At 38.3% G+C, this 18,556-nt stretch overlaps 1 protein-coding gene across 9 annotated transcripts in view; it reads left to right on the top strand.

Annotated features, from left to right (window-relative positions):
- USP33 (ubiquitin specific peptidase 33) overlaps nucleotides 1-18,556 on the top strand; it is a 46,134-nt gene that overhangs the window by 2,210 nt on the left and 25,368 nt on the right. For 7 of the 9 annotated variants that reach the window (XR_009724175.1, XM_061345123.1, XM_061345129.1 and 4 more), the window contains exons 2-7: nucleotides 7,978-8,041; nucleotides 8,475-8,580; nucleotides 9,623-9,676; nucleotides 11,775-11,837; nucleotides 14,244-14,396; nucleotides 16,639-16,738. Coding sequence is in view for 8 of the 9 variants with exons in the window: in XM_061345123.1 (XP_061201107.1) it covers nucleotides 8,040-8,041; nucleotides 8,475-8,580; nucleotides 9,623-9,676; nucleotides 11,775-11,837; nucleotides 14,244-14,396; nucleotides 16,639-16,738 (478 nt within the window). In the remaining variant the exon portion in view is untranslated. The remainder of the gene's footprint in view (nucleotides 1-7,977; nucleotides 8,042-8,474; nucleotides 8,581-9,622; nucleotides 9,677-11,774; nucleotides 11,838-14,243; nucleotides 14,397-16,638; nucleotides 16,739-18,556) is intronic. The other 2 variants (XM_061345127.1, XM_061345126.1) reach the window with 1 other exon arrangement.

The following is an 18,556-nucleotide window of genomic DNA, read 5'->3' as shown; positions in this document are numbered from 1 at the left end:
TCTACCAGCATTTGCTTACTGAACTAAAAAAATGGTCTGTTAATATGGCTTCATATTAGGGATATCAGTGGAATAAAGATACATACTTGTTTATTTCAACAATTGTTGAAATTTTAGTTACTGTAACTAGGCAGATAACTTAAAATCTGTTATGTTTCTTCAGGAAATATTATCCTCCCTGCATGAGCCTAAGACCATTTGCAAGATCAGTTGAATTCTTTTAGTGTTTAATGGGATTTTTCTCCATGGATGGTAGGTCTTCTATGGTGTGCATCACATAATTCTCTGGTGCTGTGAAATTCTGATGAGTAATAAATAGGTTGCTGGTCACCTCAGTTGTTGAGGTGAGTAGCTCAAGAAAGATCGCCTTCAACACCTGAGCAGGGGGAAACTCAGCGTTCAGGAGCCTCAACTCAGAGCAGCAGGGACCACCGAGGGAGCCTCAAGTCCTCGACAGGACCTGTCCAGGAGCCGGCAGCTCAGCTGACGCGAGCAGCTGACTCACAGGGGGCGGAGCCAGGAGGAGCGGCACCAGCCCTGAGTGGGTAAAAACCTGCCCCAGGGAGCGCAGGGAACTGGACGTGGCGCAGCAGTTTGGGCAGGCGGGAGAGCGGGGTGGTGAGCACTGAGCTCATGACCAGGGCCCGGTCTGGGAGCTCTGCGCTGCCTGTCCCGGTGGTGGACAGCATAGACACCCAGACAGAGCCGATGAGAGAGGAAGCTGTGGAGCAGAGCTCAGAGTGTGAAGAATGCTTGCCCTGGTCTTTTGAGGCAAGGGTGCACAATGGTTAGGGCTGCAGTCAGTGAGCTCTGGCTGAGGCCCTCCTGCATTAGGGGCTGAGCTGCGGGATGTGGTCAATAGGCTAAAAGATGTCAGGGAAGCTGAGAGGAAGCAGGAGTGTTTGCTACAGGGCCAGACTGTGTAGGGGCCTCAAGCATCTGTCGTAGTTCATGCAGGAAAAAAGGAGGCCATTAACACAGGAAGCTGGGAACGGAAAAAAAAAAAAAAAAAAAAAGCCCAAAAAAAAAAAAAAAAGCAACAAAAGAAGGAGGAAGAGGACAATTAAAAGCAAGGGGCTTCCTCTTACATCTGATGTCCCCACCCAGAACAGCTTTGCAGTTCTGCAGGGACCTAATGAGGAAATGCATTTGCATCATGAGCAAGCAGCTGATGCACCGGTAAAGGAAGATCTCTATTGGTGCTGCCAGGAAAAAGCATTGGGTTGTAGTACTAGGGGACTCTACTTTGAAAGGCACAGAGGCACCCATCTGTCGGCCTGACCCAGTCTCAGGGGAGGTGTGTTGCCTACCAGGGGCTTGGATCAGGGATGTTGCAGAGAGGCTGCCTGATCTAGTAAGTCCCACTATTCTAGTTGTCCATGTGGGTGCTACTGATATAGAGAGCAGTACTGCGGAGAACATTAAGAAGGAATACAGAGCCCTGGGAGAGGTGATTAGAGGCTCTGGTGCTCAGATAGTATTTTCATTGGTTCTCCAGGATAAAAGGGAGGACCTTAAAAAGCCTAGGCAGATTTGGCAGGTTAATAAATGGTTAGAACAGTGGTGTCATAGTCAGGGGTTTGGGTATCTAGAACATGGGACTCAATTTGGGAGGCCAGATCTACTGGGGACTGGTGGAGCTGGTCTACAACGAAGTGGAAGAGCGGTTTTGGTAGGAGGCTTGGCAGGCTAGTCAAGAAAGCTTTAAACTAAATGTGTTGGGGGGGCGTACATCATTCCATCCCAACACTCCCAGTCAGTTGCCAGCACCTATAATAAATGCTGGGAGCAATGTAGAGCTATTTCAGCTGCTCCAGCCAATGAGCTGGCTTCATTTGGAGCTCGGCTCAGATGCCTCTGTACAAACGCCTGTAGTATGGGGAACAAACGAGGCATTAGAGATGTGTGCACGTCTATGGAGATGATACCATTGGTATCACAAAAACATGGTGGGATGGCTCCTATGACTAGAATGTTGGAATGGAAGGTGACAGGCCAGACAGACAGGGAGGGGGAGTTGCTATTTATGTTAGGGATAGGCTGGAGAGTATGGAACTGTGTCTGGGGACAGGTGAGCAGTCCACAGAGAGTTTGTGGGTCAGGGTTAAAGGGAGAACAGTGATGGGAGACTTTACTGTAGGAATCTGTTTACAGACTTCCTGATCAAGAGGACCCTGTGGATGAAGTGCTCTATAGACAGATAGGAGCAGCCTCAAGCTCGCAGGCCCTTGTCCTCATGGGGGACTTCAACCACCCGGATATCTGTTGGACGGACAGTACAGCCCGGCACAAGCAATTCAGGAGGTTCCTTGATTGTGTGGAAGACAACTTCATTCTGCAAGAATTAGAGGATCTGACAAGGAGAGGTGCCATGCTTGACCTCCTGCTCACCAACAGGGAAGGGCTCGTTGGAAATGTGACACTCCAGGGCAGCCTTGGATGCAGCGATCACGAGATGGTTGAGTTTGAGATCCTCAGGTCAGTAAGAAGAGCATGCAGCAAGCTCACTGCCCTGGACTTCAGGAGAGCAGACTTTGGCCTCTTCAGGAACCTGCTTAGTAAGGTTCCATGGGATATAGCCCTAGAGGGCAGGGGGACCCAAGACTGTTGGTTGATATTCAAGGATCACCTGCTACAAGCTCAGGAGTGTTGCATCCTGACTAGAAGGAGGTGCAGCAGGAAGGCCATGAGACCTCCTTGGATGGATAAGGAGCTGCTGAGGAAACTGCAAAGGAAAAAAGAGGCTTATAAAAGGTGGAAGCAAGGACAGGGATGTTGTCCAGGAAGCTGGGGACCAGGCTAGGAAAGTAAAGGCCCAGTTAGAATTAAACTTGGCTAGGGATGTGAAAGATAACAGGAAGGGATTCTATAGGTACATTGCAAATAAAAGACAGACTAGGGACAATGTGGGCCCTCTCCACAAGCTATCAGGAGAGCTATCTACCCTAGATCTGGAGAAGGCTGAGGTTCTTAATGAATTCTTTGCCTCAGTCTTCACTGGCAAAGGCTCTGACCGCACCACCCAAGTCTTGGAAGGCAGACACGGGGATTGTGAGAATGAAGACCCTAGACCCACTGTAGGAGAGGGTCTGATCTGAGACCGTCTTAAGAACCTGAACATGCACAAGTCCATGGGACCTGATGGAATCCATCCATGGGTCCTGAAGGAGCTGGCAAATGAAGTTGCTAAGACACTGTCCATCATATTTGAAAAGTCATGGCAGTCAGGTGAAGTTCCCAGTGACTTGAGAGAGGGAAATATAGCCCCCATTTTCAAGAAGGGGAAAATGGATGATCTGGGGAACTACAGACCAGTCCGTCTTACCTCTGTGCCTGGCAAAATCTTGGATCAGATTCTCCTGGAAGGCATGCAAAGGCACATGAAAAACAACAAGGTGCTTGGTGACAGCCAGCGTGGCTTCACTAAGGGGAAATCCTGCCTGACCAATTTGGTGGCCTTCTGTGATGGGACTACAGAACTGATGGACACGGGTAGAGCAGTGGATGTTATCTACCTGGACTTGTGCAAAGTGTTCGACACTGTCCCACACGTCATCCTTGTCTCTAAATTGGAGAGACATCAATTTGATGAATGGACAACTCTGTGGATAAAGAACTGGCTGGAGGGCCACACTCAAAGAGTTGTGGTCAGTGGCTCAATGTCTGCTGGAGATCAGTACCGAGTCGTGTCCCTCAGGGATTTGTGTTGGTACTGGTCTTGTTCAACGTCTTTGTCGGTGACATGGACAGTGGGATTGAGTGCGCCCTCAGCAAGTTTGCCGATGACACCAAGCTGTGTGGTTCAGTTGATACGCTGGAGGGAAGGAATGCCATCCAGAGGGACCTTGACATGCTTGTGAGGTGGGCTGATGCCAACCTCATGAAGTTTAACCATGCCAAGTGCAAGGTCCTACACCTCGGTCGGAGCAATCCCATACACAGCTACAGGTTGGGCAGAGAAGAGATTCAGAGCAGCCCTGTGGAGAAGGACTTGGGGGTGCTGCTCGATGAGAAAATGAACATGAGCCAGCAGTGTGCGCTTGCAGCCCAGAAAGCCAACCGTATTTTGGGCTGCATCAAAAGGAGCATGACCAGCGGGTCAAAGGTGATCCTGCCCCTCTGCTCTGCTCTTGTGAGACCTCACTTGGAGTACTGCGTGCAGTTCTGGTGTCCTCAACATAAAAAGGACATGGAGCTGTTGGAACAAGTCCAGAGGAGGGCCATGAGGATGATCAGGGGACTGGAGCACCTCCCATATGAAGATAGGCTGAGAAAGTTGGGGCTGTTCAGCCTGGAGAAGAGAAAGCTGTGTGGAGACCTCATAGCAGCCATCCAGTATCTCAGGGGGGCCTATAAGGATGCTGGGGAGGGACTCTTCATTAGGAACATTAGTGACAGGACAAGGGGTAATGGGTTAAAACTTAAACAGGGGAAGTTTAGATTGGATATAAGGAAGAAGCTCTCTCACTGTGAGGGTGGTGAAGCTCTGGAATGCGTTGCCCAAGGAAGCTGTGAATGCTCCATCCCTGGCGGAGTTCAGGGCCAGGTTGGACAGAGCCTTGGGTGACATGGTTTTAGAGTTTGGTGTCTCTGCCCATGGCAGGGGGTTGGAACTTGATGATATTAAGGTCCTTTCCAGCTTTCCAACCATAACTATTCTATTATTCTGTGATGCTTTAAATTACGGTTCGCATTTCTCTGGGGTCAAATTGTGTTTTTTTTTCCTTAGTGAGTGAAAGAAAAACAGGAATAATCCCCTCCCCCCTTCCCTCCCTCCCCTAAACTGAAGTTCAAGATACGAGTTACAGGGGGGGGTTTATGGCCTTTTTTTTTCTTTTGAAGTATTACTCTTTATTCATGCACTAAGCAAAAATGTGTTAGAAGTCCTTATTTTGAAGTTGAATGTGTCATATGTAATATGTATATGTATGTATGTAGTAATACTACATATTATGTAATGTAGTATGTATTATAGTAATATAGTATGTATATTATATATAGTATATATAGGAATACTGCATATTATGAATATGTAGTATGTGTTATGTATGTATATATATATACGTAGTATGAATATGTATTATAGTTGATTGATGTAGTATGGTGCATTGAGATATGTGGGCTGAAACAAACCTTTCAGTGGAGACAATGAAGAGGCTGTCAATAGATTGCAACGTTCTCTCCCAGATACATGAGAAGCATTTGATGAGAAGCTTATTGCTGAATATGATAATGAACAGTTAGTGTGAAAACTTGAGTTCTAATCCCAGTCAAGTTTTATTTCATTGTTAGCCTCACAATGAAACAAGAATATTTCTTGTATCCTGTATAATGCAGGTCCATGGTTTTCAGCTTGTGATTTTTTCTAAGGTTCCTGTGAGACCACAGAATGCTTCTGAAGTGACCACTGGACACATGATTGCTGTCTAGAAAATTGTTATTGAGCCAGGAATTCTTAAGAGTTCTGCAGTGTGAGAAAGGCTGAAATTACTGATATAGATCCTTTCCAAAGCCTTTCTCTGTCATTGTAATATAAAAACTTTTGGTTCAGGAAGCCTCAGAGCTGCAAAGTACTCAGGGGAGTTATATATTCTTGTAAAATTTTTATTCTTCTGTGGATGTGTTCTTTTGGTCAGTGGTAGAAATGGGATATTGGGTTAAATGGACCTTTCATCTGATGCAGTAGAGCTGTTTGTGCAAGGTATCTAGGTACTTTACCAGTACAAACTTATCATGTGTCACTGGGGGCATGAAATGGGGTTATGCTCCAGCTTCAGAAGAGGAGTATAAAATGGAATGTAAGAGAAACTACAGAAGTAGATTATTTTTAATTACTGATTATGTGAAGAAGCAACTTTTGGATGAGGTCAGCGCAATGTAGAAACCTGTGAGAAAGAGAATGTGATAATGAGATACATGGGTAGAGGAAGATAAGCAATCTTTTCAGATAGAGTAGGAAGTGGTGAAATGAAGGAAGGGCAATGAGCAAGGGAGGGGCTTACTCTGGGCTTGCTAGGACTTACAGAGATGAAGGATGAATCATGGTTTTGAAATTAATTATACAGTTTAAGACTTTAACATGAAGTTTTACAAAATGTGTTACCACAGCAAAGTATATTAAGCTGCCAAGGTCATGGCAGTACACTGAGCTGTCGTGGTTACTTACAGGGTGGAAGGAAGTGTGTAAAAATTCTGTTAATAGAAAGTGAAAGGCCATTCAGCTTTTCCAGTGTAATAACATACAAAGAATCAGTAACATTAAGTAGACTTCTACAAGGGATGTTTTGCCATATGGACAGGGATAGGGACCACATCTGTGGGGCACAAGTTTCATCATGTTTTGTCTTTCTCATCATTATTATGAGAAGTGAGATGCAGACTGCACCAATAAACTGAATCTGATATGAGCAGAAGTCCTGGGGTTGGGTTTGTTCAGCACTGCAGGTCTGGATTTGTGTAGTTCCAGGTGTGAAAAGTAGCTATTAAATACAAATCTGGTAGCATGAGGTAAAGTCTTCATTCATTGCTTTGTAGTACTTGGAATAATGCAGTCAGAAAGCTTCTTACATGGAAAAAAGAAGGAAGGCTAAAGCTTTCCTAATCCATTGTACAAGTCTTTTTAAAGCTCTTGTGTTAAATCAGCATTAATTCACACTGAATTTTTTTCAAGGTTGTCAGGGCTTTATTTGAAACTCCCTTGTACATATTTAATGTTTTAACAGACCTTGCAAAATGCAAAAAAAGAAGCATACATTCATGTTTCCATTTCTGTTCTGAAAAGGAGCTTTACAGTTCAGAGCAGCATGCTAATGTGACTGAAGTTGAGGAGGTTTGGCCTGAAAAAAATCTAGTTTTCATATTTGAAGTGTCTTTCACATACATTACACATGGACACTGAACTGAGGAAATACTTCTTCATCCGCAGCGTATATTTGAATAATGCTTTCTAAATGTCATACCACTGGTCCAGGAAGAGAATTTAGACCTCATCTTGAAAAAAATACTGAATTATTAATTTACTGTAGTGTTTCCAGTCTTGTGAGATAAGTTCTTTAATATTTTATTGAACATCTGTCACCATGATACTCAAAACCACTGAAAGATACACACACGCATACTTGAGTATATATATTTCTGTATAATGCACAAGATTATATATATTTTTAATATATAAATATATTTAAGTATATAGGTGCAGTCATATACATGCATATCTATAATAAATTATAGAAAGTATTGTATATTACTCCTGTGCAAATAATACACAATACTTCTATATTATTTGTAAAGGAATGCTTGTAGGAATAATATAGACTATTTATGCATATACACACACATATATTAAAATCCCCATTTGATGGCCAAAGGGAACTGAAATGACTCTTGATTCAAAGCTATCTTATTGCAAGGCAATGAAAGCAAAAGACCAAGTCAAAGGTAAACTAAATGTTTACTGGGAAGCGTGTCTGAGATGTCTAGTAGGCAAAGTTTGGTTTCCCACATGCTGTCAAAGCCCCATGTTACTTAATAATCAAAGGTGTTATTAGTCATACAGTGGAAAAAGCAAACCTAAACCTGCCAAAGCAAGCAGGTGAAGTGGAAAGGGGTGCTGATAATGGTGCTAAAGGCAGCGAATAGATCACGGAGTATGCTTCACTAAGTTAGGATAGAAGTTTAGGTCCAAGTCCTGATAAAAGAATGATAGATTAGGCAGATAATAATTGATCAAAGAAAGCTTAAGATTTCTTGGGATTTAGAGAGATTGAGGTATCAATATTAATTAAGTGATAAAACAAAGTTCTTGGAAGGTTCTTATCTGCATGTGGCAATTGGAGTATTTATACAAAGACAATATTACTGAGTTCTGTGTTTTCTTTCTGTAAAGCGTCATGGCTTTCTGTGCAGTTGTCAAAATGGTAATGACAAAGTGACTGTATTTAGCATTCTTTTTCTGATAAGTTTCTGTGTCTGCCTCAGAGGCCTTGTATGGAGAGAGAGAACTCAAACAAAAGAAGAGCTCACCCAGTGTTCAGTGCTACATGTGAGCTGCAAGTTTCAGTTTGCCTTTGATATGTCATATACCTGAGTATAGAATGTGTCTTTGTAAATAAATAAAAGCAAGATAAAGTTTCCTTCTCCTTTGACAAACAAGTCATGTGCATTTTAGCCCTCACAGCTTCAGCACCCTTCAGGAGTGTTGCATAAGATATCAGGAATTTAAATAATTAATCCAAACCAGCTTTGCTCCACTTGGGGGATTTAGAAGTCAGCTTTGTTTAATTTGAGTATTGGATTATTTTACTGTTAATGAAGTTATTTATACTAATTTACTTTAAAAAGGTGCATTCTTTTAAAAGTTATGTGTATGTTGCGTGTTAGATATCAAATGTTGCTGCCTACTGTAAGGATTGGGTTTTACCCATTCTTTTTTCTGTTGACAAGTGTTTCTCTGCTCTTGCAAATCTTGTCTACAGGATCATAGAAAATACAGCTTCTAAAATGTCATCACCCAGCAGCAATTGCCCACACTTGGAATCAGTTGGTGAAATAACAAAAGAGGAGTTGATACAGAAATCTCATGTGAGTTATAGCAGCTTACTTTTTTCATAACACAGTTAACTCTGGTCACTTATTTTAGCTACATATCTTGTCATGTATTATTAGTTATAAGATGCATTTAAGTGTTAACCATTGATAAAATATTCTGTACTAGAATAGTGAGGTTTAAATGAAGTGCAGGAAGAATTACGGTCTTCATAAAACTGAAAAAATATTTTTCAGTACTTAACTTGCCTGTCCCAGAAGTGTTTTCCTAAGCAAGTAATGTTTTAATGAAATTACTAGTTAAGAGTTAGCATAACAGCAAGATGAACTTTATTTTCAGACACTGACGTATCAGTTATTTGGAATGTTAATGAAATATAGTATAACTGACTTGGGTCCAATTAGAAACTCTAACAAAGAAATTTATGCTTAAGTTTTTGGTGGACAACAGTTCACTTTTTGATGGAGGAGCCACAGTTTGAGAAACTGCCCCTCCCTGAACTCTTGGTTTCCGGCTAGTATTAATAAATGGAACAATTAAAGATCTTGTAACCCATTTTAGTAGCTGGGAGGTGTCCATGGTGTTAAATTTCTTTATCTGAAAGTGTAACAGTGAATTTGCTACCAAGGGCTGTAGCATTTCTCTAATGTTGCATCTTTTTTGTAAAGCTTTGCAGGTAGTGTTGACTTTCTGCAAACAGAAATATGAAGTTGTTACAAATTCTGTCACTGTCATTTCTTTTTATAAAAAAATTATGGGAAAGACCAGTTTTAATTTTTTTAATTTTATTTTTTTTATAATAATGTGGTATGATACATGTTTATGCTGTATTTAGAAGAACAATTTTGGGTTTAAAATGAAAACTCAGACCTAAATTGTTAGTAGAAAAATATGCTCATTTTAAGATTATGAAGCAACCCCAAAATTGTGCTGGCTATCAATACATCATTTGTTTTGCTTTTGAATTATTCAGCTGGTACTGAGCTTCCAGTGTTTTTTCTTGTTTTGTCTAGAAGTTGTGGCTTGCTGGTGAAAGTAAATTAAATAACACTTTGCTTGTGTGTGTAACTTCACTAGGGCACTTGTCAGGACTGTAAAGTCAGAGGCCCCAACCTTTGGGCTTGCTTAGAGGTAAGTTGTTCTTTTCTGTAGTAGGATCCCTTTCTAGTAATCTGTAGATAAAGTTGTTAGTTTGTTGGGGTTTTTTTTAAGAAAACAACTATAATGAAGTTCTTTAGTTTCTTCAAGTTATTATTTAAAAGATAAACCTGTTATGCAGTCCCTTATTTTTGAAATTATGTACCCTCTGTCAGGTACCTATTTCTTGTAGTTAACAATATCGAGTAACGTTTAAGGTTTCTTCCTAAATTATGATATTTTTTAGCTCTTTAAAAACCAAAAAAATATACTCTTTATTCCATGTATGCAGGTCTTAAGAATAATATATTATTCTGAAACAAATTTTAGTGTACAGAGTTTTTCTGTAAGTCTCTCATCATTTGTAGTAATAATATCTAGCAATAAATGTCAATTTTTTTTCAGCATAAAAATACATTCTGACTTTTGTATTCTTAAGCAAAACAAAGAAAAAACCCACCTTATTTTAAAACTTGTAGAAGTTTATATAAACACTCTTCAAGCTCTGTATGATTTTGTTTTTACAGTCTTTACATTGGATATAGTTCTTTTTGAAATAAGCTTTTGTCTTACGTTTCTTGTTGTCTACAAAACATGTAGTTTTCAGTGTATTAAAAAAAAAAAACCAAAACAGCTCTGAAAATGTTGCTTCTGATTGATCTGATACCAACAGGAAAATACGTAGCTAATTTAATTTGTAAATGTCTCGTGAATTCTTCAGACATACAGCTGTTTCCAGAGACTGAAATTCTGCTCTCATAGGCTTGCCTTAATACATTGGCAACTAATATTTAAGTTGTGTCATGAAGGTTTCTAGGCTGAGATGCCAACCTTTAGGTGTATGCATGAGGATTTTTAAAAATCTTATTCATTAGTTTCCCTTTAGTGGATTTTGGTAGCAGTTAAGAGATCAGATTATACTGCTCCTTTTATCAATAAGACATAGAAATGAAAGAGTTTTGAACTCTTGTTTAGAGTTCAAGAACCAGTGTTTAATGTGTATTTCTTAGATGTCTTGAAGTTTTTAATTACATACAATAACTCTCTTGGGAGTAGGAAGAGGTGTTCAGGGATGCATCAACCTGACAGGTGGGGAAACAGTGTGAAGCTTAAAACATATTTTGTATTTCTCACTTAGAGCTCTTAAAAGTGTTACTGAAAAACTCAGTTTCATACCAACATTTCCATAGGAGAGTTTTGTAATTGCAGTAGGACACTTAGTGTCATGCTGTGATGTATCTCCTCTTGGATGAATTGGCATCTTGTCTTCACCTTTTTCATTAGAAAAACATGGTGAGATCCCAGCATGTTAATTATCTGTAACTTAACAAATATCTGTGATTATTTAATATAGAAAATTGACTGTGTTCAGCTGCTATTTGATTGTATAAATTAACATGCTTAATTATACAGATAACATGCTGTACCCTCGTATCTGATTGTCTTGACTCATGCAAATGAGGAATTAATGAAAATTGCTTGAAGATTGGCAGCTGCAAGATTCCACTCAACTCAGCCAAATATGTTTTGCAATTAGCACAATTAAAATCAACAATTATTTTGCATGTTATAATTAGAATGTAGTAAGTATTTAACCATATAGTGCTGCAAACATATCTATAGGTGAAATAACTAATAAATTGTGAAGTAATACTTTGAAATACAGGCACTGCAGATAGGGGCATACAGTCATGTTTGTATGAATGCATCATGTTTGAGGCTGTTGCAATTCAGTATTTTAGACACTGGACTAACTATATTTTCTGTAACCTCTATCAAATCATGAATTGAAACAAATACATGTTGACTTTAAAACAAATAAATGTATCAAAATGGGCAAAAAATTATATTCCAAACACATGAAACATCTAACCGCCCAGCAGTGAGAGGAGTTGAGTTAAATCTTGCAGCATTCTTATTTGCTTTAGGTGATATTTAACGCTTAGTGTGCATGTCTCTTGGTTTGTATAGGACTCTGCAAGTTTGAAATATGAATGAATTTTTTAAAGGGTTTGCCAGTATATTCCTATTCTGTAAATCTGTTTGGCAACACTTTTTAATTCTGTGTATTTCCTCATATCTTACTCAACAGAACAGATGCACGTATGTTGGCTGTGGTGAATCTTATGTTGATCACAGTACTACCCATTCCCAGGTATGTACATTAGTTAGTAATACAGTTACTTGAACCAGTGGAGTTAGAGAACTTTTTTACTCATTTTGGTGAAGTCAGTAACCTGTGTTAATGTAACTGGAAGCTTGATTTGTTATGAATGTTGTTCATCTATAAAAGCAGGTCTTGTAATGTAAGAGCATGTGGGTTTACAGTCTTTTTTGCAGCTGCGTAATTATGTAATTCTGACATTGTGCTCTGTAAACATGGTGAAAATTAAAAGAGCAACAATTAGTGATGATTTTCAAGATGCATAGGCAAAAAATTTCTTGAGTACTTCCACTTATATGAAGTATTTCACTCTTCAGTCTAACTTTTTATAGTTGTGGCTGCGTGATAGAAGGCAGTTGGATTAATGAAGATGAGAGCTGAACAGGTGTAATGAAGTATAAATTACCAGAAACAGGTGCTTTGTTTCTGCGTTATGTTCCTTGTTCCAGTGGCTACAGATGAAGAAGTTATAGACTGAGCCAAGCATGTCCTTTCCTGCTATTCCCTGATTATTTTTTTTTTTGATCCAGCTTCGTAGAAGCAGTGGAGCATGTGTACTAAGTTCCCCAGCATGTCAATTCTGGCAAGGTTGGACAGCTTGAGTGCATCTGTTTGGGTCTTAAACTCACTGTCTGTTCTGTGCACACACATGTACAAGCGAAAAATTTGCCAAAATGAAGCAAAGGAGATTTATCGTTCTCTCTTAACAAATATGCTGAGGACAGAAGGATGGCAGTTTTATTAACATGTCATTTCACAATTGCTGACTTTCCAATTAAATTAAATTCTTACTTCTACTTTACAGTTTGTTGGTTGGAAAATACATCTAAGTTTCCACACTAAGCAATTTTTGGTCCCTAAAAATGTTAACACTCCCCCCCCTTGAATATGAAAATGACCAAATGGTATATATCAGGGGTTTACCTGAAATATGTTTTATGTCTGCATTGTACCACCACTCGTGATTTTTCCCCAGGCAGGGCCTTGAGAGGAGTACATTTTTGTACAAATCAATAGCGCATTAATACAAATCTATCTAATTAATATTTATTTTTTTTTTTAGCTAACTGTTTAAGCTGAATTACAGTTCTAAGGCTTTTGCAATAGACACGTATATGAACTGCTTGTAGTTCAGCTGTAGAACAGATGGTCCCTGATTTTCTTGCGTACAGTTTTATACCTCTGGGCTTTCTACAGTATTTTATTCCCATTTTGCATGCTGTTTTAAGATGTTACTTACTTGTCAGGTAAGAAAGGGCTTGAGTAGTTTTTTTGCTGTTGATGACATCCTTTTCTTGATTATCCTGTTGCTTAATTTCTGAATAGTGAGCCCTCTTCTGGGTTGCCTCACCCCCCAGTAAACAGGTCTATAAACTCGCTGAGAGGTACAAGGTTGACATGAATCAGTTCATTGTGCCCACTTCAAGAAAATTAATAAGCTGTGCCTCTGAAGACTTGTAATTATTTATGCAGCTGAAGCTGCAGAATCAAGCATATTCTCATTATCAAAATTGTCTGAGATACTGATGTAATTTGATGATTTTTAGTAGGGGGAGGGCTACTTAATGAAATTGTAGTCCACAGTTTATATTAAAAATACTGTTCTTGTACAAGGCCATATAAAATGAGGGGAGGAGGAACTTGGGCATCCTGCGGCAGTCGCAATATTTCCCTAATTTCTAGCAAATCCCTCATCATCTTTAAATCTGGCTGATGCTGATATATAAAGAAGAAATGCAGGAAGGATTGGTGGAAATATTTGGAGAATGATAGCAGCTGAGTACACAGGCTTACAGTAAGCAAAGAGGTTAAAAAAAAGAAAGGTGAAAATTAGAACAATAAAAATATTCTCCCATCTGTCAAATTTTTACATTGCTTCACAGTCTGAAGCTGTCAACAAATAACTGAGTCTAGAATATATGTTTTGATATGAGCTCCTGGTACTGTAACTCAACTAAGATTCTTATTTTACTGTTCTGATTGATTGTTAAATAGCTTGGATTTTCTACAACAAACCTGTAGAAACAAATACTGCCCTTATTACAGAGGAGGCAGCTGCTGTTACGACCAATAGGAGACATTCCTGGAAAACTGGTTTGTTGTGAATTTTAATGCTTCTGACAATGTTTTCTTCTTATTTTTCTGATTAAACAGGGGCATGTCAGATATGACAATGGCTCTAGGTTCTGACTGTGGCTTGTTGCTGATTAGTGACTTGTACTAAAAATGAGTGTTGGAGGGTTTGTGCTACAATTTCAGTAATAGCTGTTTTTTAATATTCTAACATACTTGTTTCATTGTTGAAAGATGTAGAATTTTAATGTTCTAGCTTGCATGTATCAGTATTTAATTATTCTAAATTTCTGAATCACAGATTTGATTTTTGTTCTGTTTTAGGAGACAAAACACTGTCTAACTGTCAACCTTACTACACTCCGTGTTTGGTGTTATGCCTGTAGTAAGGAAGTATTCCTGGATAGAAAATTAGGATCTCATTCTCCTCTACCAAATGCAAGACTGTCTCACCAAGCACAAGAAAATAGTGTGCAGGTATTTTTTAATCCAGTGAAACAAAAGCACCTGTAGCTTTGCATTAAGCATTGTGTCTCCCCCCAGATGAGACACTGACTTTTCCTCCTTTCTTGTGGATGAACTTCTATTAATTTCTATTTTCATAAAATTTCTTTGAAAAGACAGTGCCCAGCTTCTATGTTCTGTGTACTGCATGCTTCCTAAAAATGCTTTTTCCATCTTACTGTCTAATAGTTTGTAATCTACATTAAACTGTAAGATACAGAAAAAGCATAGGATTAAAATTCTGGTCACAAGATTGGAATAGTTCACCTGTGCTTCCTCATTTCCACCTCTTGAAAATGTTATTTCCAGAAGTCACTAGAGTAATTGCTGGCTAACTTTCAAGGAGCAACAAAATGCTTTCATACGTGTTTATGGATACTTGCCTAAGATACAAATTCATTCATACAACCGGAGTATTTTTAGTGATATATATGCTAATTGTTAATCTGATTCACAGGGATTTCTGTGGCTTAGTTTCTGAGGTTTAAACATGTCTATTGTTCAGTTTTGAGAAATGACTGAAAAAGTGTTGATTTTTGTGTATGTGTGTGGGAGCGTTTTTCTGATGCAGTGGTATACACACAAACACTCCTGAATAGTTAGGAATTTAACTACTATGCAAGAATTTACTAAAAAGGCAATAGCAACCTGTGTATATTTTATATGTGCATGTAATTTCGATGTAGAATGACAAATACATTGTGTTAGATATGTGTGGAAAAATAGGTATCAAACTACAAATTAGGAGAATGCTGTTAGTGTTCTGTGGCACTAGAACAGTACCAAGAAGGAAAATACATCCAGTATTGGGGTGTTCAAGTTAATTGAGTAAAACACAGGTTTAAGATTGTACTGGTTTAGATGATTATGGCGTCAAAGACAAGACTTTATTAAAAGTGCTTAGCTGTTCCTAACTACACATTTATTAACATTTAACATAGTAACTAATGAGTAAAATAATGAGTAAAGGATTAGGTAGTATTGGAGACAAGTTAAAGGAAAAAAATTAGCAAAGCAGACTTACACAGTGCTTTGAAATACACTGTTTGCTTGTCTTGTTCTCCAATTTCAACAATGATTAGGTTTGTCTTGTTTAGGTTTGTCTTGTTATTTTGTTACCTTCTAGTTCCACTAGTCTTTACTAGCATTGATACTGTTTACTCTGGTAATATATTTTGTAGGAAAGTGCTGCATGCAGGTAGTTGTGCTGCAATTTCTCAAGTGTAAATGTCGTGATGCAAATAATCTGGAAAAAAGGTGGTATTTCTTCACGGCATATTTAATTGACTTATACAAAAATTACAGGTAGCAGTTAAAGCTGACACAGGTGTGAGTACAGCATTTCTAAAATTGTTTTGCTTGAGCTATGGAAGAGGTACCGTGATGCACAGACTAGGGCTGGACAGAAAGATGGGCAGGTTTTCAGTGTGTGTAGAAGGGGCATCCTTTAATATTTTCACTTTTAAGTTTAGTATTTAATATGAATGTTATCTGATAATTTTCTCATAAAATGCCATCATCTCATTTGGAATAGTTTCATTAGAATATTTTTTTTTTTAATATGTTGTCCAGAATTTCTGGTGACTTGATATAAAGCTGCCTTCAGAAGTCTGAACTCCTGTTATACTTAACGTCTTCTAATCTTCCAAGGAAATGGGTATAATATGCAGAAAAAACCAGTAGAACTTATAAAGTCTGTCAAACGTTTTGTTTAGAATTTTTATTGATGTGCTCACAAAGAGCTTATCATGCAGTAGATGTCTGCCTGCCTAATACCTTGTTCTTCTATTCGTACATTTTTGCTTCAAGAGGTTTCATTTGTCTTCCTTAAATGTAGTGAGCCATCTGGTGGCACATCAAAATCATATACACTGACTTTTGTGTGATGGCTGTATTAGCTTTTCAGTGCTGGCTTATTGTACGTAATTGAAGGGAAAGAAATACTATAATTTGCGTTGTTTTGACTCTTCAGCTGTTGGCATAAAATCATGCAGTGTTGTCACTGCTAATCTGAAAACAAAAATGTGTGCTTTTCTTTAGTAAACTTTCTCAGGATAGCTGTGAAATCCTATTATTTATGTGCAGTGAGATTTCAAAATGTGTTCACATAACCTTCAGTTCCTAGATTTGTTGATGAAATTATATGTGAGTTTAATTAAGAGGAAAATTGATAAATGCAAGTAAACATACTTCTTTTCTTTTTTTTCCTCATAAGGATTTTAAAATACCTAGTAATCCCACACTGAAGATTCCACTAGCAGCTGTATTTGATGACTTGGATATAGAAGTGGAAGAAGATGAGTTAAAGACTAGAGGTAATAAAAGCAAAATCCAGTGCTTTGTTGACCTTTCTTGTGTTTATATGTCTCCAAGTCTTTTCTCCAGTTATATATTAACTCTCTTCTAAGTGGAAGCAGTCTTCACTTACCTTCAGAACAGGGGCTGTGGTGATAAGTGCAGTGCACCTGGGCAAGCACCAACAAAAAAAAAATGCACGTTGGAGTAATTTTCAGTGTAGCAGGTATTCTAGCCACACTGGTGAAAGTAGTTTTTTATGAAGTATTTTTATTTTATAAAACATGTAAAATGTTTTCTCTTGCCCCAGAAGGTTCTTGATTTCAGTGCTGTCCTGCATTTTGTTAACCCTTTTCTGAGACTGTAGTATCCCAGTATGGGTTTCTTGAGGTTTTTCTTTGGTTGTTTGGGGGGGGGGGGGGGGGGGTTTGTTTTTTGAGTTTATGGGTTTGGGGTTTTGGTTTGTTTTTTTTTTTTTTTTTTTCCCTTTCAGTAATGGATGTTATGCACTGCCAAACTTCCTGGTATAAAGTATTACCCCACCCTAATATTAAACTGTTGTAAAGATGAAAATGGGAGTGGATGAAACCCTGAGCAGTGAAGCCGTATTTTCTTAACTCATAAGAGCACATAATAATTATTTCTTATAAGTTTCAGATTTTTATTGATTTTTGTTTTCTTTTTTTTAGGGGATATGTGCATTTGTTTAAGCTATTGAACTGTTTTTATCTGAGCCCACAAGTGTTCTCATTTTTACTGTTATGATTTTCTCCCCTATCCTACTATGGGGGAATGAGCGAACAGCTGTGTGGTGCTTAATAGCTGGCTGTGGTTAAACCACAGCAATGGATCTCATTTCTCCTTTACTACCTAAAGCTGTACTACCAGCTTTACCTCTCCTAAGCCTGCTGGCATTGGTCAGAAAAAACCTACTTTGCCCCTTCCTGTTATCTGGCACAGTCTTCCTCAATATGTTGCCACCCCACTTATTTGCCATCTGCTCTTAGATCATTAAACCATGTGTTTATTCCCAGTTAATTTCTCCTACCAATGTGTTTATTTGTATATCTTCTTGTCCTATTAATATTTTTGGGAATGTAACTTGTATAGAAGTAATTTACAAGTAGCATTGCATCGAAGTTCCAGTAACAGTGGTTTGACTGTGTTAATACGTTCTTCAAATTAAAGGAAAAAAATCTTTAGCTCCATTTTAACTTTGTTCTTAGAAATTGTTTTGAAATACTTTTTATGAAGTAAACATTAGAATATACTTTTGCAAGAAAAGAAATCTCTTCAAAACTTTACTTGCAACACAGCAGGCTGGAGAACTGCAGCGAGAATGTGCTTCTGATATATATTCTGCTGTTAAGTAAAATAAAAAAATCCTGTAACTGTTCTTACTTTCCAGTTTCAGTAAGAATGACCCTCCTTTTTCTAGCAGAAATCAGAAGGGGCATATAATGCAAGTTCAAATGTAGAAAGCAAGACTATATTTCCATTCAGATAGTAGAAGAATCTTTTGAAACTTCATTTTTAAGTTTGTGGATTAGAAAATTCAGCTGAAGTAATCAAACATGTTTTATAGATGTAAAAGGTTTGTCTTACAATGCTTTATTTTTCTGCCATGGACTCAGATGACTGGGTAGGTCCTGTACTTCAAGGATTTCATAGAGCCAGTGGTGTTGACTGCTGAATATATTGTTTTCCAGTCTTGTTGATTCTTTGCTTATGAATGTAACATTTTTTTATACAAAAGCAATTTTATTTTAAACCAAACAGATTTAAACACCTCAGTAGCTACAAATAGCAAGTATTTCAGTGTCATTCTTTTAACTGAG

Source organism: Neopsephotus bourkii, unplaced genomic scaffold, assembly GCF_033783945.1.
Source record: "Neopsephotus bourkii isolate Nb327-2 ecotype Australia unplaced genomic scaffold, CSIRO-AGI_Nbou_v1 NB_234, whole genome shotgun sequence".
In the NCBI taxonomy this organism is placed as follows: Eukaryota; Metazoa; Chordata; class Aves; order Psittaciformes; family Psittacidae; genus Neopsephotus; species Neopsephotus bourkii.
This window is presented reverse-complemented; position numbering and strand designations above follow the sequence as displayed.